Source organism: Chlorocebus sabaeus, chromosome 9 (assembly GCF_047675955.1).
Source record: "Chlorocebus sabaeus isolate Y175 chromosome 9, mChlSab1.0.hap1, whole genome shotgun sequence".
NCBI classification, from domain to species: domain Eukaryota; kingdom Metazoa; phylum Chordata; class Mammalia; order Primates; family Cercopithecidae; genus Chlorocebus; species Chlorocebus sabaeus.
The window spans coordinates 103,538,640-103,561,765 of record NC_132912.1 but is presented as its reverse complement, the minus strand read 5'-3'; the positions used below and the strand labels follow the sequence as shown (position 1 = coordinate 103,561,765).

Sequence of the window (23,126 nt, the reverse complement as noted above, 5' to 3'; positions counted from 1 at the left end):
GCTTCTTGCTGGGGCCCGGGGCTCCGCAAGACACTGGAGGCGCATGAAGACCCATGAACCAGCTCCCGGGGCCTCTGCGGGGCATTCTTCGGGCCCAGAAGTAAACGCAGAGCGAGGAAATTTGCGGCAAGCCTGTGCGGTCTTCGCGTCTCATTGCAGACTCCGGGGATAAAATTGCTGCTGCGCCCACGCGCAACTGCACTGGATGGGGAACGGAGGGAAGAGATAGGACAGACGACCACCCTTCCACCCACGTGGAGAGGGCCTCAGACGTAGGGTTCTGAGAGCCAGCATCCTAAATCCGGATGCGGGTGTACTGATAGGACCACAGAGTTGGTCTAGTATAGGCGCCTAACTGGGAGTTATTCTGAAGTTTCGGAGAGTAAGAACTTCCCATCCCAGGGCCAGGGTGCACGGGGGAGGGTGGCTACTAAAGGGCAGGCTTGTCTCGGCCTTCACCGTGGTTCAGCTGCCGCCAAGGAGGTCTCCGCAAAGGAGTTGGAGGTCGCAGTGGGAGTGTAGTTGGGAAGATCATTGAAGGGACTTTTGGGGATCGACCAATGGAGGGGAGGCCCATCTCAGAGACAGGGAGAGACAAACTTGGAGCCATGGGGAGTGACATACAAAATTTTATTCTTTCTTTATTATTATTATTATTATTATTAATTTCTTATGTGCACAAAAGAAAAAGAATGAAAACCAACCGACGCGCTGAAAGTGGCCGGGGAGACCAGAACCGTCCGGGGAACTTTTAGCAGGTTAGGCCTGGGCCTGGGTCCGGGGCCTCTGCCCAGCCAGCCCCACAGGACTGGGATGAGTCGGACCTTGGACCTCGGCGCCCTCGCCGCCCCGTTCGGGCCACTGGGGCCTGGCTGGGCGCCGGGTTCCCTTAAACGATTCTCTTTTCTCTTTTTCCTTTTCAAATAAAAAAGGCTCGAAGGGGAGAGAGATCTGGGCGAGGACTCCAAGCCTTTTCGGATTTGTTCAAGGATTTTTATTTATTTATTTTCACTTTTATTGACTTTGTTTCTGTTATTTCGAGTCGTCACGATCCACGGGTGAGGAGACATGCAGGGCGCATCGCCACTACCGAAAGAGCAACTACGGGGTGGGGCGGGGCGGGGCGGCCCGGCCTTCGGCTGCACGGGGCGCGCAGGGCACGGCCGCGAGGGGGCGAGCCCGGGGGCTGGAGCTGCCACTTCGGATCTAGCCTGCGGAGACAGGGCGGCCGGGCCAGGGCTGGGAAGAGAGGCCGAGGAAGGAACAGAGACAGACAGACGAGAGCGACAGAGACGGAGAGAGACAGAGACAGAGCGAGAGAGAAGCGGAGAGGAGAGAGGGGCAGAGGGAGAGAAGGGCAGGGAGGAAAAAGCGAAAACACGGAATTACAGAGAAAGAGCCAACAAAACAGGCCAGAGGAGTCCACAGGACCATGTTCGTCATTTTGCATAGAGATTTCTTTTCTTTCGTAATTTTTTTGTAACATAAAAAATGCCCCCCTCCCCCAGGACGTGCTGTGCTTTAATGGGCGTGTAGCTGTGTTCCCCCCTCCCCCCCAGCGAGCGGCGACTCTCACAGCACAGACAGCGGGGCGTATCTACAGGCAGGGCCGGCGGGCGACAGGGACTCTATGGGGCCGGGCGGGGCAGGGCGGAGGGGGAGGGGTTATGTACACCGGGGTTCGCCTTCACACAACACACACCATCTTTCCACAAAGCAGCAGCCTGGTGGCCTTTTGTGTTGTTTTGTTCCTTTTTGCAAAGACCATCATATTAAATAAATGTAGACTTTTTGTGGTTCTGTTCAGTTCCTGCCGGAGGAGGAGGTTGGGAGGGGGTGGGAGGAGTGGAGTGGGCAGCCCCTCACTTCCACCCCGCAGCAGCTCAGACACCAGCTCAGAACCGGTTCTTATCACCGGCAGATTGAGAGTCTGTGTCGGGGGAGGGGGAATCAAGTAACTGCTGGAGGAAGATCCCAGTCCGCAGCCTATGAAAACTGGTCCTGCGGCGGTCCCGAAAGAGCATCAGATGGGGCTGCGAGTCAGGGAGGAGGATGCAGGGCGTCGAGGACGGGCGAAGGACGGGCAGGAGGGGAAACTGGGAGGCCAGCAGGTGGAAGAGACGCTGAGGTAGGGGCAAGGCAGGGCTGAGAGCCGGGTCTCTCAGCAGGAGGTGCCAGGCCCTGGGGAACTAGGCAGTCCAGGCGGAGCAGTGAAGAGCCGAGAGTCCAGCTCGGTCGGTGCGGGCTGCTGGACCCCTCGCTCCTTGGATCCCAACCTTGGAAAGACCTGACGACCCCAAAGCCCGTTCCTAGAGCGGGACCCCCACTCCCTCATTCCACCTTCTGCGGCAGGGCACACCCGGAAGGCGAGGGCAGTCCGGCTGGCACTGGGGGTAAAGAATTTTTCCCAAGGATTCGGCAGCGAGCTCTTCCTACTTCAGTAGAAAGTCGTTTTGTTCTTAATCTCCTTGGCCCAGCCCCTCCGGCGAAGCCTCCCGGCGCCCGAGCGTCCGAAGCGGGTGCCTGGGGCTGGGCCGCGCTGCGGTCCGCGCTGATTGTGTGTCACAGAAACTTCCGGCGCGCGCCGGCTGGTCGCGCCCTAGTCCGGCCGGGTGGCTGGCGGGCTTCGGGGCTGGCTCGGTGGAGGCCGGGGCGAGCTGGGCCGAGTCCGCTTAGCGGCGCCGCGCAGTCCAGGCAGGCGGGGAGGGGCGGCGGGCGGGGTTGGGGGCGGTGAGCCCGGGCCTGAGGGTCCCGCCCGCGGCTCCACCCGTCCTGTCCGGCCTTCGAGGGGGTGATGTGAAGGGTTGCGGGTGTCCTGGGATGGGGTGAGGCTGGGGCGGTGGCCGGGAGGCATCGCGTCCGATCGGTCCTCCCTCCCTCCGGGGTGGGGTCAGACGGGGACGATGTGGAGGCCGAAGCTGTCGGCCTGAAGCTTGATGTGGTCCCCGCGGTAACTAGTGGCGGTCATAGGCAGCGGCAGCAGCGGCAGGGGCGGAGCCCCGGGGGGCGGCACTATAATAATAAGGGGAACCTGGAAGTTAACACAGGAGAAGAATGGGCTGGGTGAGAGGACAAACAGGAGAACAAAAAAGGAAAGAAAAGCAAAGCAAAGACCTCCCCTGGCTGGGGTCCAGCGGGATCCGGACTGGGAGACCTTGGCTGGGCGGTGGAGCCAGTTGCCCTGGAGAATAGTTGCGTTCACGGGGCATGAGAGTGACCCGATCCGGGCAAGCCAGGCTGCGCACCCTCCAGGGGATCCGAGGGCGAGGGCGGCGCAGAGCCTTCGAGCGACCAGGGATGGGACGGGAGGGCAGGAGGTGCGGGCGTCCTCAAGGGGTCCCCGGGCCTCAGTACTGCACTAGCAAACCTGTCCCCCTGGCCCGGCCGGGCCCCCAGAGGTCGGGTCGCCGGGAGTGGGACCGTGCCCAGAAGCCGCGCGGCCGCGCTGAGCCGCCGGCCAGCCAGGTGGCGTACTCACTTAGTAAGGCGGGGTTGCTGAATCTCCAAGCCTCGTTGTAGGCCGTGTACTGGGGGTGGCTGTACGGGTTGCCGGAGAACTCGCTCCCTGCGGGAGGGTCGGGGAGTGGGGATCAGACGCGTGCACGCCGGGGCGGACCCCACGAGTCCGGCCGGTGGCTTCTCCGCCCGCTCCTCCCTCCAGGTCTCAGGCGCAGGTGTCGCGGGCAGGGTAATAGCCTGGCGGGTGGGCCGGGCGGAGGTGGGGCGATCACCTCGTCCGCGTGGGGAGAGCCCGGGCGGGAGGCACCGACGCGCCCGCACACCCACGGGTGGACCCTGTGGGCCAGTGCCCGCCCCGGGCTTCCCAGCGGAGGTGCTTGCGGCCACCCACGAAGGGTTTGTACTGGGGCGTGTCCACCCTGTCGCGCTGGGGGCCAGGGCCTTTATAGAGGCCACTCCAGTTCTAGGAGGCATGGCCCCCAATGGGCGGAAATGGGGGTGGGAGACGGTGGCGAAGAAAGGCCTTCAGGACACTTTCTCCCAGAAAGTCCTAAGAATGGCATCAATGCGCGGTGCCAACACAAGAGGTGGGGGCTCTGTTGGGAGACATCGCCCTCCCGCTTTTCCCTCAAGAGGTTGGTTGCGTGGGCTACGCGGCAGGGGATGGAGGCTGCAGGAAGCAGGTGAACTGCCCGCTGGTCCGCGAGCGGTGAGCAGAGGGCCCGTGGGTTGAGAGCCGTCGGAAGCTGCCTCCCTCCCTCTGCGGGAGAAGGCCAGGCCTTCAGGTTTCCCCCTCGCCCTTTCTCCTGTGTGATGACCCCAGACTGTTTACAGTGATCCCTAACCGCGGGTTAAGTAGAGGAGAAGGGGCCCCTCTCTGAGAGGGAGCTGAGGTGGGGGTGGGGGATGCAGCCACTGGAAAGCCTGTTTATTGACGAGGAGGGAAAGCATGCGTGCAGCAGGATAATGAGCTTCTGAGCTCAACTGTGACCAAGAGGAACTGAGCTATCTCCTTCCCCATCGCTAATGAAACAAGTGTAATTTCCTCATCAGCACTAGATTCTGTTTAACGACTCCCCCCTCACCACCACCAGCTCTCTGCGGCTCCCTCTTCCCCACCTCCCTGCAGACTCCCTGCCCCCACCTCCCCACTCTTCCCTCACCCCCACCTCTTTAAAACCTCCTCCAACCCCCACCTGCTCACTGTTGGGAGCTTCTCCCTAAAATCTCCTTGCCCCCCAGTAAGGCTTCTACTTCCCTTCCCCTAAATCTGGACAGGAATCCCTTTATCCACAGCTCTAACTCCCTTCAGCCCCTAGTCTATAAGACCCAGCAGCAATCTCCCTCTTTGCCACTGTCCCACTCTAAGCTCTGCTTACCCATGGTTATCCCTAAATGTCCCTGGATGGATGGGGCCAACCACTCTCTTCTATCCTCCCCCTTCCCCATACCAATGAGAGTTGAACTTCAGGGAAAGGCCATATCGAGGGCGGCCAGAGGGAGTGAGTTGCTGGCTGAGTGAGTCTAACCCTTCTTAAGACAAGAATGTTTTGGTGTTTGTGCGCATAGGAACTTCAGCTCTCTTTGGCTTCAAGCCCCTGCTCCCAATCTGGGGATTGGGGATGGGTATAGTACAACCTCCAGCTGCAGTCATCAGACGTTAAATAGAGCCTCTGCCTCTCTGATCCAAACAACCCAAATCCAACTCCTCTGATCAGGGATGGGTCAGAGCCCCAGGGGAGCAATGGAAGACTGGGTGCCTCTGAAGAGCTATAGGGGCGTTCTAGCCTGTCTCGCTGCAGTGAGTCTCCCTGGTTCCTGCCGCAGCCTGACCTCCATTCCTCTTAGGGACTAGCTCCCTCCTGCCTCTGGGTTGGGGTTGGTTCCCAACATTGGTCTTCCCTTGTGTCTTGGTGTGGACCAGGGTGGCTTTGTCTGAGTGACTGACATGCCCCTGGAAATGGTTCTTGGCTCCAAGTTTCCATGGAAACCAGGGCAGGCTCTTCCAAGCAGTGTCAGCTGGCTGGGGTGGGCTGGGCACTGAGGGTGGAGCTGAGGCTGAGTGCTCCTCGGGCACAGACTTGGGTGGGTGGGCGCTGTGGAGGGGCCATGACATACAGTGGGTTGCACACAAGGGGGCACTTCTGCAAGCTTCCTCCCGGGCTTGCTCATGAGGGAGGATGAGGGACCAACTGCAGCCTCTAGGGAGAGAGAGGGACAGAATAGCAGTGGTTTGCAGGGAGGGGACATTGGGTCTCCCCCCACCCCAGCCTCAGACTACAGACCATTCAGCAGCTCACCCACAATTTAGTTACCCCCCACCTAGATTAGGCAGCTGCAGCATTGTCACCTACCAGGCACCATTCCTGCCAGGGTGGAGGTGGGGTAGCTTCCCTGGCCAGTGGGGGGCACGTGAGGGGGGTAACCAGGCAGAGTGGTGCTCGCCATGTCACGACCTGGAAAAACACAAAGGGGAAGGAGTGAGGCCTGGAAGAAAGGGGCCTGTCTCTACTCACACCAGGGTACTGCATGGAGAGGAAACTCTTGGAGAGGAAAGAGCTCTGTGCAGACGTGCGGGGGTACCTGTGCCGTTCTGCACCTGAATGCGCAAGTCTGAGTGTGCCTTTGCATGTGTCTAAGCTAAATATCTATGATCAGCTGTATGTATGCATCTCTGTTTGTGTAGCTCTTTGTGTCTCTCTCTGTGCATTTGTGTGTGTGTGTGTGTGTGTGTGTGTGTGTGTGTGTGTGTATTTGCCTTTGCCTGTGTCTCTGTGCATTCCAAACCCAGATGGAGATGGGAGGGAGATGACCTGGTTTTACTCCTCCTTCTCAGCAAGATATTCAGCTGTGGTCTCTCCAGTAGCCAAAGGGACCTCTATCATCTTGCTTATCTTTCCTCTCCCTAATACCCCATCTTTCCTTCAGGCTTGGAGGACACCCCACCATCACCCCTACAGGGACTGATGGCTATTCCTTGTCCTCTCCAAGTGGAGCTGCAGGTGCTGGGCCTGGCAGGTGTGGAGAGCAGGGGGCCAGCCAGTGAGCTATTTTGCTGTTAGTGTTTATGGCATTTACATGATAGAAAACCACCCTGAAGTGAATCAGGAGCTTTGAGCCAACAGTGCAAGTGGACCAGATAAAGTTCCAATGAGCAAAATCTGCTCCCCCACCAGCTGCTGGACTTCTGTCCCTGGAGGGCTCTCCAGCTAGAGCCTGGAGGGTGGGAGACAAAGCGAGTCAAGATGAGAGTGCTACCCCTGGTCCACAGACATGTCCTCTGGGACACAGCTGCACATGACTGGGCTCCCTTCCTTGCCTGCACCCTCCATTGCTATGAAAGGGTCACCACCTCCCTTTGCAATTTAGCATTTTCTGATCTCTAATAATAATTTGCTTTCTCCCCTCTGCTATAATCCCTTTATCCTCTCCTGGACCTCCTGGAACCCCCTTAACCCCTCCAGATTCCCCTTATCCTCCTCACTAGCCAATGCCACTCTACCACTCTAATGCCTCTGTCCATCCTTGGGAAGGCAAGGCATGGCTGGAGAAAGTCACAAAACTATGCATATCCGGGCCTGTTCACTTTCTTTTCATCAGCTGGACCATAGTCATTAGTTTCCCAGTGGCTATTCCAAAGCATCTCTCTCTCTTTGCTACACTCCCTTTGAAGATGGCCTCGCCTCCCTGCATTCCAGAGATGTATGAGTTTCCTCACCCCTTCCTTGACACATCTGAGTGATCCATCCTTCCCTAGCTATACAGAGCTACAGCTCAGGTTTTTGCATTTCTAGCACCCTGCTGAACATTTTCCTTAGCTGTCCCTCTGTCACCTCAAACCTAACTGGAATAAAAACAGATTCATCTTCCCTCTGTCGGTTCTTATGATCTTGAAGATCATAAGACCAAAAACTTTGGAGTCCTTCTTGACATAGCCTTCTTCCTCTCATTCTAGATGAAGTCAGTCACCAAGTATTGTCAATTCTCCTTGGCAATGTCTGTTACATCTGCTCCATTTCCATTTCTTCCACTACCTTCATAGCTCAGCTTTTAAGCACCTTCTTTTTGCCACACAGTATTTTTGCTTGCATTCCCTGCCTCCACATTCTTCCCCTCCTGTCTATCCTAAATGTGGCTGCTTGGCTAGTCCTCATGAAACATTGCTTTCATCACACCACTTCTCTTGTAAAAACCATCACTGATTCCCCGTAGTCTATAGTTTGAAATGAAACTCTATGGCTTTTAAAGCTGCTAAGGTACTCTCTCCACCCCACTTAAGATTCTCACCCCTCCTGGTTTAGTTTGACTGTTTTTATTGGCTTGTGTGACGTGAACCCCCTATGCTTTTGCCATGACCTTTTCTTCTTCCTTGTCGTTTTCCTCTCCTTCCCCCCGAAGTCTTAAAATCCCTACCATTCTACCCATCAGGGAAATTTCTCTCTTCCAAACTTCCACAGCCTCTGTGCTGCATGGTTTACCATGCCATTATATATCATAATGCATCAGCCCCGATGTTTCATATCATAGCTTGCTTCTTCAAACAGATCATAAGCAACCTGAGGGCAGGACCCTGTCTTCTGCTTTATCCTGCATAGTTGAGAACATGGTAGATGCTCAATAAACACTTGTTGATTAATCCTCCATCAATCTATTGCACTTAACAGCCAATTCCTGATGGGTTATAAATTTTTTATTGTTTCATATATATTGGTCTCCTTAAAGAAGTAAAGGCTGGGATAAAATGTAAATATTAGAATATGCTTTTTCTTTAAAAAAACAATTTAAACAATAGATTATGATTTTTATAAGCTGATGAGAGGTTTACAGTGAGGGACTCATATATTGTGACTTTATCATGCAATAGAATGATTTTCCTCTATACCTGTCTAATACAGCCAATATCTTACATTTCCTAAAACTCGAGAACAAGCAGAGTAGAACTGCCAAACACGAGATCAGTTTTGACTCCTAGAGAGACAGAAGAAAGGATTTGTGTTTGCCTTGATGTGGGTTTTCTTTTATTGACTTCTGTTGTCAATGAAAGCTACACTCCTCCTGACTGTCTCTTAGTGGAGTGGACCTGAAGTAGACAATGACAGCAATATCAAAATCAATTCCTAGAGAGATTAATAGTATGGCACTTACTGGTCAAAAAAGGCCCAGGACAAGTTAGGGAAGATGCAGGGGTTTTGAAGCTAAACAGATAAAGAAACCTAATTCCTCCTTCCCTGTCATCATAAAGTCTGCAGAGCAGCCAGGAAAAGGGGTGTGCCTCTTTCTTAATAAATAGGAATTTAAATGCATCTGAATTCTGGCTTTCAGTTGCATGATTCCCACAACCTGTCACCATGAATTCCTTATAATCTAAGGTTTTGTCACAAAATATCCTACCTCATTTCAGGAGGAAGGAAGAAAGGCTGGATGACTAGAAAGATGTTTCCAGCTAACCTGGATGCAGTCTTATCGGAAAGTTTTATTTCCACTGGCTTTCTCTCTTGCAAAATGGCAACTTCCCTCAGGTAGGAACTTTCGCATGCTGAAAGTCACCCACTGGACAGTTGATTGAAAGGCACATTGCCAAATTCTATTTAGAAAACTGAAGCTGGGCAGTGCCATGTAGAAATTTTAAAAATGTGAAAGAAGAGTCCCGAGACTAGGAAAAAGCAGGCAAGCTTCCTCGTGTTCTGCATACAGCTGTGCACCTGCTGCTGCAGAGTCTATAACACCAGTATCACCACAAAGAGGTACCCTGTTAAGGACCCCTGAGCCACCAACTGTGCTGGCCACTGCATACAAAGCACTCTCAATTGCTTCATTAGCACACAGGTGACACCTAAAGAGCAGAAAAAATTGACCAAACTCTTGCCAGAGCCATATATTTTTCTGGAACACCATTGTCAATAATGGAAAACACATACTGCAGGAAGTTTTCAAATTACTAAGACCGTCATACCATTTGCCCAGCAGCATTCTTTGAGCAAGCCTCTTTTACTGAAAGAATATGAATGGGTAATGGAATCTGTGCAAGCAAGAATCGACAGAGCACTGGGCCTTGCTGTACTATACATGGGTGGAAAAATAGGAGTGCAGACAGACTCTAAAACTGTACAGCAGCACAGCCACCTCCGTTATACCAACAAGCAAAAGCACAGAAAAAGGAGAAAACAGCTATGTGACAGAATACATCAGTTATAAAATACGTGCCACCCAACAGAAAGCAGTAGAGGATTTTCGTTGCTCACTGACAATGGCCAGTAACATAAAAACAGCATCAGAAATTATAAATGGACAAAAACCCACATACTATGACAAGAGGATGGGCATTTCATGTTGGACGCTTGCTTTCCAAGGTTACAAAGTTGTTTTTTGTTTTTCGTTTTTTGAGATGAAGTCTCGCTCTATCGCCCAGGCTGGAGTGCAGTGGTGCGATCTTGGCTCACTGCAACCTCCGCCTCCTGGGTTCAAGTGATTCTCATGCCTCAGCCTATAGCTGGGACTACAGGTGTGTGCCACCATGCCTGTCTAATTTTTGTATTTTTATTAGAGACAGGGTTTCACCATGTTAGCGAGGCTGGTCTTGAACTCCTGACCTCAAGTGATCCGCCTGCCTCGGCCTCCCAAAGTGCTGGGATTACAGGCGTGAGCCACCGTGCCTGACCAAGGTTACAAAGTTTTTAAAGATGAAGAGCCTTCCAGATGATGAGGTAACTTTCTTATTTCAAGGGTGAGACAATGAAGGCACAAAGATGGATCACGGTTTTATCATGACTACACAGCTAATAAATGATAGAGCCAAAATTTGAAGCCATGTTTATACCACACTGCCTTTTAATAACATGAAGCCAGATACTCCCCAAAAGAGCCAAAGAAAAGGAAAAGAAGTCATCTGACAAACAAAAATCTCATATCGTCATGGTTGTGATAAAAAGGACTCAGAGAACAAAATCCCGACGCCAAAAGTCTGTAATAAAACTCCATGGGGTGGAGTATTAATTTCCTGCGAGAGTTTTCTGAAAAACAAAGAGGGTCTTCAAGAAACAGTGGTAGTGGAGAATCTTAAAGTCCCCAGAAGTGTTCAAAGCACCGTACTTGATGAGGATATCTTCTCAGTTCAACTGCAGAAGTCCCTGAAGATTCTACAGCCAATTTCTACAGCAATCACTACATCTGCATCAGACATGCACTTTTGTCAGACATTCCTTACCAAATGGGCCAGATCAAATCAACTGTTTTGGAGAATCTAAGTGCAGCTCCTCTTACAAGTACAGAGAAAAGCAAAGTGAAAGCCTTTATTAAGAAAGTTGAAAAATTGTAGTCATCAGGTAATTTGCGCTACTTTCACTATCAGGTCTAAGATTCAAGGTCAGAGCTGTGTTTCTACTTGTGCCAGGACTAGCTAGCATTCATTGAGCACCTACTATATGCTGGGCAGTGTCCTTCGTATTTTGTATGATGTATTATCTCATTTAATCTTCATATCAACCCTATGATGTTGATGTTTTTATTTTTATTTTTATTGAGACAGGGTCTTGCTCTCGTCAGCCAGACTGGAGTGCAGTGGCACGATCTTGGCTCACTGCAACCTCCGCTTCCCAGGTTCAAGTGATTATCCTGCCTCAGCCTCCCAAGTAGCTGAGATTACAGGCACCTGCCACCATGTCTGGCTAATTTTTGTATTTTTTAGTAGAGACGGGGTTTCGCTATGTTGGCCAGGCTGGTCTCCAACTCCTGACCTCAGGTGCTCCGCCTGTCTCAGTCTCCCAAAGTGCTGGGATTACAGGCGTGAGCCACCACGCCCAGCCTTTAATCCCCAGTCTATAGATGAGAAATAAACTCAGAAGGGCCAAGTATAATGTCCAAGATTTCACTGCTAGTAGATGGCAGAAACTGGATTACAGAACAGGCTGTATACTTGGGAATTGATCCCAATGATATTATTATTGATATTATTCTCAAATAGTGCAGACCCAGAAAACAGATAGATGTTTGGTCCAAGAAAGTAATATGGGATCATGCTAAGTGAATCTTTCCTATAACAGAACATCTTGTCACTTCTTGTTTCTTATGCTTCAATTTCTTCCACTTTTTTACAGTGGTGGTTTTAAATTGGGGTTAACTGATCCCTTAGGAACCCATAGGTCACTTCAAGGGGTCTATATAAATCTATATATAAGATGTTATAGACATTATATATCTGTATCTTTCTGTATAGATGGTATATGACTTTTATCATATTCTCAAAAAATATGGCTTAAAGATTAATAAGCACTCTTTATAAAAAAAAAAAAAAAAAGCAAAAGAGCCCTGTTCTTTGGCATAAGACACTGATTTGTTTGCAACTACTTGAATTGTATCAATAAACAAGATGATACAAAGCACAGCAAAATAACATGTGAAGTAGCAGGGAGGTTTATCTCAAGTCAAGGAAAATGTCAGCATTCAGAAGATCAAGGAAATAAAAAGGACGCCACGAAAGAAGCAGAAACTGCTGCTCATGATGGCTCAGATGAGACTTATTAGACATAGATTTATACAGCAAAAGTTCTATCGAGGAGTTCAGAGATGCTTTTCCTCAGCATCTTTCTCTGAAAATAAGCACTTTTGCTACCCACTTGACACTGTGGAGGACCCTAAGGCCAGAAAACATAACTCTTGTTTTACTACCCTATCCTCAAGTTCTGTCTGCTTCTCATAAGGTAGCGAAAATGAAGACATTAGATTTCTTCAAGGCTGGCAGTCTGTGCCTGCATTTGACATAGGCATTTATAATACTTACAGGAATACACAGTTATTAAATTTGTAATTGCTGCCTAAATATATAAACGCATAATTGGTATTTACTATAACAATTATGAGCACCTTATGACCAATTCAACTTATATCTATTACACTAAAGTAACAAACTTTAAATCCACACAAGATGTTTTAAAAGGAGAGGAAAAGAATTATCTACATATTTCCTTTCATTTCTTATTTCCCAAGCTTCCAAATCCTCCCAGGATTTGATTTATCCTCTGGGGCAGAAGGGACTATGGGATGGCCCACAGCCCCAGGCTCTGCCTCAGCCCCTTACCCTACCTGAGGCTTGCCTGCTCCAGGTTCCAGCAGAGGGGGCTGTGCCTACAACTCAGGGTGGCTGCTCTTCCAGCAGATCTCAGCTCCCACTGACACGGTGAGTCCCTGGTCCCTGGTGTGTCCTAGGCAGGGATGTTACCCAGATCTGCAGGGGCTTAGTGAGGTCGACACCTTGACAGCCAACTGGCCGGACACAACCAGTCATGCTGTTTCCATTCCCTCTCCCAGCACCCTGCCTTCCACTGAGCTGTGTAGCCTGTTGGCTCAGGGCCTCACAGGAGGCAGTTTCCTTCTAATTCAGCTGGACCATGGATGGAAATGCAGCGTCAGCATCCTAGGATAACACTAGGGAATGTTGGGGAGAATCACACTTTCAAAGGGCTGAGAAGGAACTTGGCTATCTTCTAGTCCAACTCCCTCATTTTACAGAGGAGGAAACTGAGGCTCAGTCCTCTTCCCAGTTCACGTCCCTACGTTGACTTCTCTGGCTCCATGAGCGAATCACAAATGAAGATTGGAGTTGGGCAGGGGCTGGCACTCAAGAGGTTGGGCCCAGGCTCACAGATGGGCTCAGAGCATGAGAGACCCTCATGCTGGGTGGGCAGAGGTTAAGCCTGTTTGCACAGTCTTCTGATACTCCAGGCCTCCCAGTTCCTCTCTGGCTTTATTTTGTTCTCTGAGAGCACTGAATTGTCAGCTCTAATCCTTCCGAAAGCGCAGTGTTTTTCAGGCGCTCTGTGTAAGTGAAACCCTAATCCCAAGGAAAACGGCCACTTAAGCCTCTGCAGCATTAGGCTGTTCTCCAAGCCCTGCAGGATTTCCTCCTTCCCTGCCTGAGAGCCCAGCCACCACCACCACTGGGGAGAAGAGGGGAGGATTCAGGCTGAAGGCACGCAAAGCCCTCTCAGAAGTGACAATAGTGACGGAGCCTGTCTCCCAAAGCTCAGGGTTGCAAAAGCACTGGCTTGTTTGTCCTGAGGCTATAGCTAATTGTGGGGGTGGAAGGGATTCTGGCTCCCCTGGGAAAGGAGTGGGGGGTCTTCTTGTCACCTTGGAGGTGGCCAGCCCTCTGGGGGAAACAGGTTTTCAGGTCTTGCCTAGGTGGCTTTGAGGCCACTGGGACATTTCTGAGCCCTTGGTACCAATACACACCTGTTTCACTGGGACAGCAGTCTTCAGGATTTCTGGTCATTCAAAAAATGTTGGGTTGACTGACCTTACTTTTACCTAGCCAACACTTTCTTCTTAAAAAGTACCAAATAATGGACTAAAAAGCTTAGTGCTGGGAGATCCCTTTTTTGGAGAATTCCCCTGTGGGACACATCAAGCATCTAAATGACATCTACAGAAGCTGGAAGGGTCCCCGTAACCTAATGAATCGTGAAAGCCGTGGCCAGTATTCTCAACTGGGCAATCCTTTATTGGCCTGAGTTGGCTATTGTCATGCACTTGATAGCAAGATCATTGATTTCTTAGAAAATATTTTGATTCAAATTCAGACTGGCCCCTTTCTCTCTCTCTGATCTCTAATGATCAAGTGAGGCCATCCTTGGAGGAAAAAGCATTCCATTTGGCATGTTCAGCCTTTTGGCACAGACAGAGGGAAGAGATGAAGGGAGGAGGTAAGAAGAAAGGTCCAAGGTTATGGGCCAAATTTGAGCTCAGCGTAGAAAACACCAGAACTATATCTTTGCTAAGACGCCCCAAACCCTTCCTACCTTTGTCACCCTCCCATCGATGCTCCTCCCTCTGCAGCCCTGTTCTCAGCCTGGGTACTTCTGCCATGGCAACCTTCTGGGGAGGGCAGCCCAGCAGCACAGGGTGGCTGGTAGGCAAAGACAAGGACATGGGATTGGGACCTGGGATTGAGGTGGCACAGCTTTTATTCTGGTCAAATTTGGCCTGACTCTGATCCCAAGAATGGATTAGTGCCTCTTCTTTTCCATATCCTTTACCTCTAGCAGTGGACTAGGAGGAAGGGAAAGAGGCCTGATCCAATGACTCCCTAGGCTGCAGGCCCAGAGCAGCCACATATCTGTCAATGTCTCATTGCTATGGAAATGCCCCTGTAATTAAATCAGAGCTGAGGTTCGGGGCTGGAGGTCCTTGGGGATGTGGCTTGCAGACTCAGGGATGTTTGGAGAAGGTTAGCCTCTTTTCTTGGGACCCTCACAGCCTAAAGGAAGGGTCTAGGGCATGTGAGCATTGAGGAGCGCCCTCTGGCTTGTTTTGGCCTCCACACTAAAGGGCTCTCTGACTTGCCACATGTCTGAAGTTGTCCTAGCCCTCTCCTTTCAAGGAGAGGAACTGTGATGTCTGTGCCCTAAATTCCTCTAGCTAATCAGGGGCTTTGAGCTGACAGACAAGACTAGGAGACACCCAGCCTCCTTCAGAAACATTTCTCAGTCTTTATTGCACTCTCCTCCCCTAGGGGCTGGCCAAGGGCTAAGCTGTTTGTTTTATGGAGGGAAATGCAGTTGCATTGGAAGGGGGTTGTTAACTACAGGAAAGAGGCAGTTCCTGGAGGTCCTCAGGATGCCCTGAGTAGGAGGAGGAGGTTTCCCAGGGTCCACACCTCTATCTGCTAAAAGGCCACTTTGCTAACCATCTCAGATGTGGGCCAGGAGGCCGAGCTTCTGAGAGTTGGCAACCCTTTCTCAGAAGCTACACCCACACTACTCACACTGGTCCCTGCTGCTGTCCAGCTGTGAACTTTGCCTCTCTGGCCTCCCCTACCTCTGCTCAAATGAGCCAGCTTCTGGGAGACCAGCCTCTTCTGCTCCCTCTTCCTGCCTTGGGCACTTCCCTCTTGGGCAGCATCTACATCTCTTCCTGGATCTTAGTTACAGCTTCCTTCAAAACTGCAGTCTTCAGGAATTAAGAGACATTTCTCCCAAGCTCTTGAATAAAACCACCTTCCCCCAACCAGGATGGGGAAGCTACTGAGGCTTCCCACCTGTCCCCACCCCACTGGGGAGAAAGGTACTGTCCCCATCTCTAACTCTCTAATGTTCAGACATTTTCCCAAAGAAAACATAAGATTTTCTGCTGAGGCTTAGCAGTCTGGGAGCCTGGATACGCCTGGAACAGGCTCTACTTTCAGAGTTGCCTGAGGCTCAGTTCTTTCCATGCCTCCTGGACCCCACACCAATAATCTATAGGTGTGGTCCTCATTCTTTGCCCTTTTTGATCTCCATTATCTGACAATTTGGTGAGCAGCGGTGGGAAGGGACTAGGGGATCTGGATCTATGATAAAGATACAACTGATACTTCCTTTGATCTTTTTTAGAATATTAAACTTGCTGAGTTTACAGCGCTTTTGGACTATTCTATTGTCTTCAGTTCTTGGGGGATGTTAACTGTTCTGTTTATTGCTTCTACTAACTTTCCCTTTTGGAAGTTTGTGTTCACATGAGATGTGTACTTTTTCATAGTAAGCTCATCATTAGTGGTGGGTTTCCCCCCCACCCACCCTGTGGGAGTCCCATGTGCCCTGGATTGTAGAATGTCTCTACAAAGAAGGTTTCCCATTGCTCCTGGTGAGGTTTCAGAATGGGTAACTATCCTGGACAAATTTTTATGTAAGTTCCTGGCTTGGGTTTCCTGCAACATACTCATGGTATAAATTTGGACTCTGATCTGGCATCAGGCTTGGGGTCTCCATGTCTCATGGTGACATTCCCTGTTGCTCCCCGCTTCCTTGTTTCCCTGGGCTACCGGGACGAGTGTATGTGTTTGCCTTTCATGGACAATGTGATCCCTGTTCTGTCCCTTGCTTTATGCAGGATGACACTCAATTCTAGCTTCCTGATTCCCAAAGTCACGTTCCCTGACTGGTGTGTTACAACCCCATCCTCTCCCAGTCGGCGTCTCCCTCAGTGTAATGTCAACAGCCTCTCCAATACTGATCTGGCTTTGAGTTCCCCTCGATTTCTGGCACCAAAGAATGAGGTTTGCTGCGTATTAACATTTTTGTTGTTATATTTTATTCAGTTACGTTTTGGTGAGTTTAGCCTGCCTGGGTCCCAGACATCAATCTCCTTCCTCCTTTACCTCTCTGTGACTAAAACAAGGGCGATGAGAGCTGCACTTGCCCAAGGCTCGGCCAGTGTGCGGCAGCAATGCCCACTAGAGGCCAGTGAAGCCTGCTGGGTGCAGTGGCTCCAGGGGCTGGTGTTTTGCCTAGTTTCTAGAGCAAGCTTGTCCAATCCACAGCCCGCAGGCCACATGCTGCTCAGGACAGCTTTGAATGTGGTCCAACGCAAATTCGTAAACTTTCATCAAACATTATGAGGTTTTTTACTTTTGTTTTTGTTTTTAGCTCACCAGCTCTCTTGGTGTTAATGTATTTTATGTGTGACTCAAGTCATTTCTTCTCCTTCCAAAGTGGCCCAGCGAAGCCAAAAGATTGGCCAACCCTTTTCTAGAAAGCATGGAACTGCACAATCTCTGACTTCCCCCAGCACTGTCCCTTGCATCTGGGCTCTCTCCTTCAGGGTGGACTCGCACTGTGTCAAGGGACTCTCTCATGCTCAGAAACATCCCCAGTGACTTTGGGAATCCTGGAGTAAGTTCTCGTCTTCTCCTCCCAGATCAACATCACTGCCAGCATCTCTGCGTGCTCCTCTGTCACTACAGCCCCGGCCAGGGATGGGGAGGGAGGCAAGGTGAGAAAGCCACGGGGAACAGGGGCTATCTTTTCTACCAGGGAAGGGAGACTTTAAGGAATGAAGGCTCCAGCATGCAACTGGAGCCAGAGTTCTCACTGCAGATGCTCTGACCCAGAGGGCCCTGGGACTACTGAGAGGTGGATGGCAGCTCCCTGGGGTCCTTTGGAGGGTCAAGAAGGTGGTGAAAGGTACCAGCCACAGCCATCCAACCTGAAAAAGCCTGAGGCCAGAGTGCCCCTGACCCATTCTCTCATGTAGCTGGTCCCTTTTTCTTTATCACTTAGGAGAGACTCGGCTCCGTTCCAGACCAGCAGCCTAGAGCTGTGGGCTGGAGAGAAGAGATGCCGCTGAGCTAGAGCAGCCCAGCGGCGGAAGGGAAAGTGGGTGATAAATTTAAATAACCAGCTTGACTTGGCAGCTTGCTGAGTTGTGATGCAGTGAAATTAAAATCTCGGCAGAACTTGCAAACACTACCCAGCAAAATCAGTCTCTCTCTTTGGTTCCCTGATGGAAGGCGGGGAGGGGAGGCTACGGGGCTGAGCCCTAGCCTCTGGCAGCCACCCTTGCTTGCAATGTGATTAGCTGTGTCCTGGCCCACTGGGCCCCACTCTCCCCTGCACACAATAGTCCAGGTTCCTCTGTCCTCTCAGTCCTGACCTTGTGGAATAGCTGCATCAAGTGGCTGGTGAAGTTTGAAATCAGCCTCCAGTGCCAGGAGGTGGCAGGAATCTCAATAAGGTCTGGCTTTTCAGGTTGGGCTAGGGCATTCCCTCATCCCCTAAGGTTTGCAGCCGCAGCTGCCAGTCCTGGGAAAGAAGATGAGCAGGGTACCTGAGACATGGAGGATGAAGAGGGCTCCTTGAACACCTTGGCACTCCTAAGTCAGGCTATGGGCACAGGGTGACCTAACAGCTCCCTTACCTTTAGCACACACCTCCCCAGCATCACCTACCCACCTGAAAGAGCCTTCTTTTCTCTTCTCCCACCAAAGCCCTTAATATTTGCCAAAAAAATAAGTTTTTAAAGACTCTTTGAGGGCAATGTCCACAAATATACTAAGGACCTCTCTCAAACACCAGTTCTACCTGGAGCCCGGTTCTCACAGATGCCAACATCTTTCTAGAAGAACTCACCCAAAGTCCATTCTCCTGTTTCTGTTCTTCTTGCATCACTGCTCACTACTACCCATGATATCCTGGCCTGAAGGCCAACATGCTGGACCCACTGCTGAGATGGCCCATGGAGTCTGAGCAATGCCCCATTGCTCACCTTGACAGTACCTCTAGCAAATTCTGTTTGTCCCCATAATAAACACATCATAAATCATTCATCTTTAATAGATTATGCAAATTAGGAGGACATAAAATCAACAAAGATCAATAACTGCAGCAGTTTAATTGCCAGCAAAAACAGTTTAAGAATGAGCATAATCTGCAGCTCTTTCTTGGGTAATGGCGCTATTAATCCAAACACTGGATCTTGGCCTAAGTGTGGAAAAATCATTCCCTACCCCTATCCCCATCTTCCCTCCCCCACCTCTCCACACACTTCTCTCTTTTTGGTAATTTCCAGTTTCTGAGAGTTTCCCCATCATTACCACTGGTGAACAGCTCCGAATGTTAATGGTTCTGCTTTTGTTACTCCTCGCTTGATTGAAATGTCGCATACAGATTGAGATGTTAGTGCTAACTTGCCACCTGGGAATGTCAAGCTGGGTCTGAAATGAACTTTTCTCACACTTGGATCCAGATGGATCAGCCGGAGATGTTCCCAGGCTGAGCTGGGACTGTTCCAGGGCCATGGGGGGGAGGCGGGTGGGGGCTGCTCAAGGTGGAGGCACTTCTCTGCACCAGCCTCTGGGTCTCCTACGGCAGGAGCCCTACCCTGAAGATCCATATCTCCACCCCAGGAAGTGCTCGCCTTCTGGACTATGGCCTGAGCACTGGGCAGCACATGGGATTAGAGAAGTCTCCCAGGTTCTCTTTGACCAGTGCTCGGAGTGGCCATCTTTGGGAAGTGACCACTGTACCTCTGAGCAGGTCAGAAGAAAGGTGGCCTCTGCCTTGGGTCAGAATACCTAGCAGGTCAGAGAGCTTCCCAGCTGGGCAAAGAATGGCTCATGCTGAGGGCCATTCAGTCATGGGCTATGTCCTGGCCCAGCTAACCCAGCTAAGGTCGTCACTCCCGAAAGCCCAGTCCAGGTCTCCACCACTTCCAGAACTCAACTTCTGACTCCTTAGCCAAAGATCTAGGCTGGAAACAGTTGTACCAGTACAGCCCCTTAGGGAGAGGCTGGGAAAGCTGACAGGGCTCTCCTAAACCCCCAGGTGGAGGCTGGGTGGCCACTGAGCCCAGCTCAGGCTCAAGTGCAGCTGCACTCAGACCAGCTCTCAGGCAGAACCAGGGCCCAGTCCTAGAGTGCGCTGTGCCTGTTCCCTGTCTTTGCTGCTGGCTGTGCAGCCCCGCTGCCAGGTCCCCAGGCCGCCTCCGCTTGCCTCGCTCTGCAGGTAACGCCTCAGTGTCTCCCAGTCCCCACCGAGACCCTTCTCAATCATCCTGTCTCCCAAGGAACAAACGGCACATTGGCTTTAGTGTCTCCAGAATAATTAGGTGAATTTTAATAACACCTCAATGTGTGTCTCTCCCACTTGGGCAGTCTCCTGGCCTGGAAACCCTTCTGCAGTGGCACGCGCCTTCCATAGGCTGGAGCTCTGCGGCCTTCCCTGGACCCCACCTCCCCTTCCAAACTAACTGGCCCTGCTGCTCTTCATCTGTAGGGGCTCCTGGCCATGGCGCCCCTAGCTCTGCATTTGATTGTGGGCCAACCCTGATCCTACCTGGCCTTGAAATCAAGCCTTGGTGTCAGTGACTTCTCGGGGAAGCAGGAGGAAGGCTGGAATAATTGTACTCATCTCAAACTCCACAGAGCTGGGTGCCATGCCCTCAAGCCCAAAGCCATGGTCACCCACGCTGCCTGGAGGGAGTGGGAAGCGGGTCCCCCAGGAGCCTTGCAGACACACGTGTGGAGGCTGGACACTGGGTACCCATGCCCCACTCTCACCAGCCTCACTTATTTGCCTTCTGCAGATGTCCCCACAAGAGGCTCACGATTCTGGGCAACTTGGGAGAGGGAAGAGAAACAGGCAAAGGGAGAGGTGAAGGACAGGAGGAAGAACTGGCAACAGCCCCTCCTAGCACCAGCCTTTCCAGGTTGAAGCCCACAGACACCCTGACCCCAGTTTTTTTCTCCCCACATCTGCACACACCTGTTCAGGAAGCACCCTAGTTTTAGAAGCCTCGTTCTTTCTGTAAATATCATGGCGGGGGATCTGCTCATCACACTGGGCCCCAGATGGCATGGGATGAGGCACCCTCCACTGAACACGGTGCCCCCACCCTCCTGGAAGCCCCCTTACCAGTCACAACGGGGTATGTCTGTGTGCCTGACACGTTGCTGCCCAGCTCAGGGTTGGTGGATGCAGATAGACTCGACTTGACTTCATCAAGCCCAGGGGTCAGGGCTGGGAGGGAGTACTCGTTCCCCTGGGAGGAGAGAGAAAAGTGACAGCTCTCTATTGATGCACACACAGAGAAAGGGCTTGGTGTGCAGATGGGGAGGAGGAACGGGGAGCCCTCCCAGATGGGGTAGAAAGAGACGGTGGGACAGAGGGGAGATGCGGGGGGCTTGGCGGATGATGGCAAGCTTTGTGTGGGTAGGAGCAGACCTGACTTGGTGAAACCGGAGGCGCAGCACCCTTTACACATTTTGGGCAGTTATGCCAGCACCCTTTATGTTTCTGTAGCATCTCCTGCCTAAGCACCCCCGAAGGTAGGGTGTAGTAGTGGGGATCCCCTTGTTGAGAGACATGGGATGTCGAGGAACCTTGGGGAGGAGGGGGAACCATGGCATGACTGGCAGAACCAGTAGCTGGGGGAAGGGCCTAGTGGGGCCTTCAGCCTGGCACTGCCGGCTGCTCCGGTATGGGTGCCCCTTTTTTAAAAACAAACAATGACAGCCCCATGGGCCCCTCGCTCTCTGCCTGTGCACTGGGGTATGAAATTGGGGAGGGGGAGAGTCCACATGGTTAACAGAAGGGTAGGAGGGGGACAGTCATTGACTCTGAAAGGGTGTCCTGCCCGAAACACTCGGGTAATTGCCTTTTTATTGTAGCCACGGCCAAGCCAGACCCCAGAGCTGGGCAGACCAGGAGCCTGCACAAAGCAGGAAAAGTTGCTCTGATTAATATTACGTTAAATTAAAACTGATTTTCTGCTCTTTCGGGTCCGTTTTTTTCCCTTCCGCTTCCTGGCCCCCCCAGAGTACCCCCTCCCCTCCGTGGCTGGACGGGATTGCCTCGTCATTTCCAATTCCTTCTCGTATTGATCTTCCTGTAGAAATCAGTTTTGTAATTAGCTGCAAATTAGGCCTTCTACTGGGGGTGAAGCTGCCCCCTGATTTATCACCAGAGTAATTCGCTGTGATCGGAGAGAAATTAAAATGAACTCAATTAGGCTTCGGATTTGCTTTATGGGCCCTGCTCCGAGTTTCAGGGGGAAAAATGACTGTGCTGGTGTTTAATAGTCTAATGAAAGTAAATAAAGGTTATTCATTGTAATACAGCCGGGGACTCAGGGAGGGTGCACCGAGCCGCCCGCCTCGGCCGGCTCCTCCTTTGTTGGTTTATGGCTCAGGGCACCTTAAAAAGACTTTTGATTTTTGTTTTATGAAGACAAACAGCTTATGGGATAAAAGGACGGGCGGGGAGAAAGGCGAGTGGCTGGGAGCTATTGGAGTCTGAGAGTGGAACTGTAGCGTGCGAGGCTGTGGGGCTGCACTGACGTGCATGTGTGGGAGCGTGTGTGCGTGCGTGCAAGCACAGCAGTGCTATGTTGTACTGCGACCGTGGGCCTGGCCTGGGCCGCATGTGTAGCAGGGATGGGAGTGTGCCCTTGTGTGTAAGCGGGTGTGCTGGGGGCTCTACCCAGCGTATGTGGGTGGAGGCATATGCTAGGGGTATACTAAGCTGGTAATCTGGGGACAGCACACACCCACTGGCTCCATGCGGCTACCAGGACTAGCTGTGAGTACTGTGGGCTGTGGGTGAAGGGAGCAGGTGGACAGTGGTGTGTGAGCACAGTACCGTGGGCTGTGGGTGGGGGAGCAGGTGGGCAGTGGTGTGTGAACACAGTACCGTGGGCTGTGGGTGGGGGAGCAGGTGGGCACTGGTGTGTGAACACAGTACCGTGGGCTGTGGGTGGGGGAGCAGGTGGGCAGTGGTGTGTGAACACAGTACCGTGGGCTGTGGGTGGGGGAGCAGGTGGACAGTGGTGTGTGAACACAGTACCGTGGGCTGTGGGTGGGGGAGCAGGTGGGCAGTGGTGTGTGAACACAGTACCGTGGGCTGTGGGTGGGGGAGCAGGTGGGCAGTGGTGTGTGAACACAGTACCGTGGGCTGTGGGTGGGGGAGCAGGTGGACAGTGGTGTGTGAACACAGTACCGTGGGCTGTGGGTGGGGGAGCAGGTGGACAGTGGTGTGTGAACACAGTACCATGGGCTGTGGGTGGAGGAGCAGGTGGACGGCGGAGTGTGCACAATACCGTGGGCTATTGGGGGGAACAGGTGGACAGTGGAGTGTGAGCACAGTACCGTGGGCTGTGGGTGGAGTGTGAACACATGCACACCAGCACATGGAAAAGTTCAGAGGCGGTTTTTGCGTTGTGTGTTTTGCTGGTGTGTTGTATGCTGTGCCCCGTGCTGTATGTCCTGGGCTGCTCAGTGTCTGCAGAGAGTGTTGGGTGTAAGTGGTAAGCTGCCAGCCTACCTAGGGTTCCATCGAATGGCTAGCTTGGGGAGCAGGAGGCAGGCACAGGTGGGCTCTCCTGACACTGGGCAAGGAAAGCTCCCCAGGCTAGCATAGATT

At 51.8% G+C, this 23,126-nt stretch overlaps 1 protein-coding gene across 2 annotated transcripts in view; it reads right to left on the bottom strand.

Moving 5' to 3' along the window:
• Nucleotides 1-616: 616 nt before the first annotated feature.
• PAX2 (paired box 2) overlaps nucleotides 617-23,126 on the bottom strand; it is an 81,061-nt gene continuing 58,551 nt past the window's right edge. The window contains exons 7-10 of one of the 2 annotated variants that reach the window (XM_073019275.1): nucleotides 20,622-20,748; nucleotides 5,814-5,915; nucleotides 3,479-3,565; nucleotides 617-3,012 (exon numbers count right to left, since the gene is read on the bottom strand). In XM_073019275.1, the coding sequence (XP_072875376.1) occupies nucleotides 2,891-3,012; nucleotides 3,479-3,565; nucleotides 5,814-5,915; nucleotides 20,622-20,748 (438 nt within the window). In that variant the 3' untranslated portion in view covers nucleotides 617-2,890. Of the gene's footprint in view, nucleotides 3,032-3,478; nucleotides 3,566-5,813; nucleotides 5,916-20,621; nucleotides 20,749-23,126 lie in introns of both variants that reach the window. The other variant, XM_073019276.1, reaches the window with a different exon arrangement.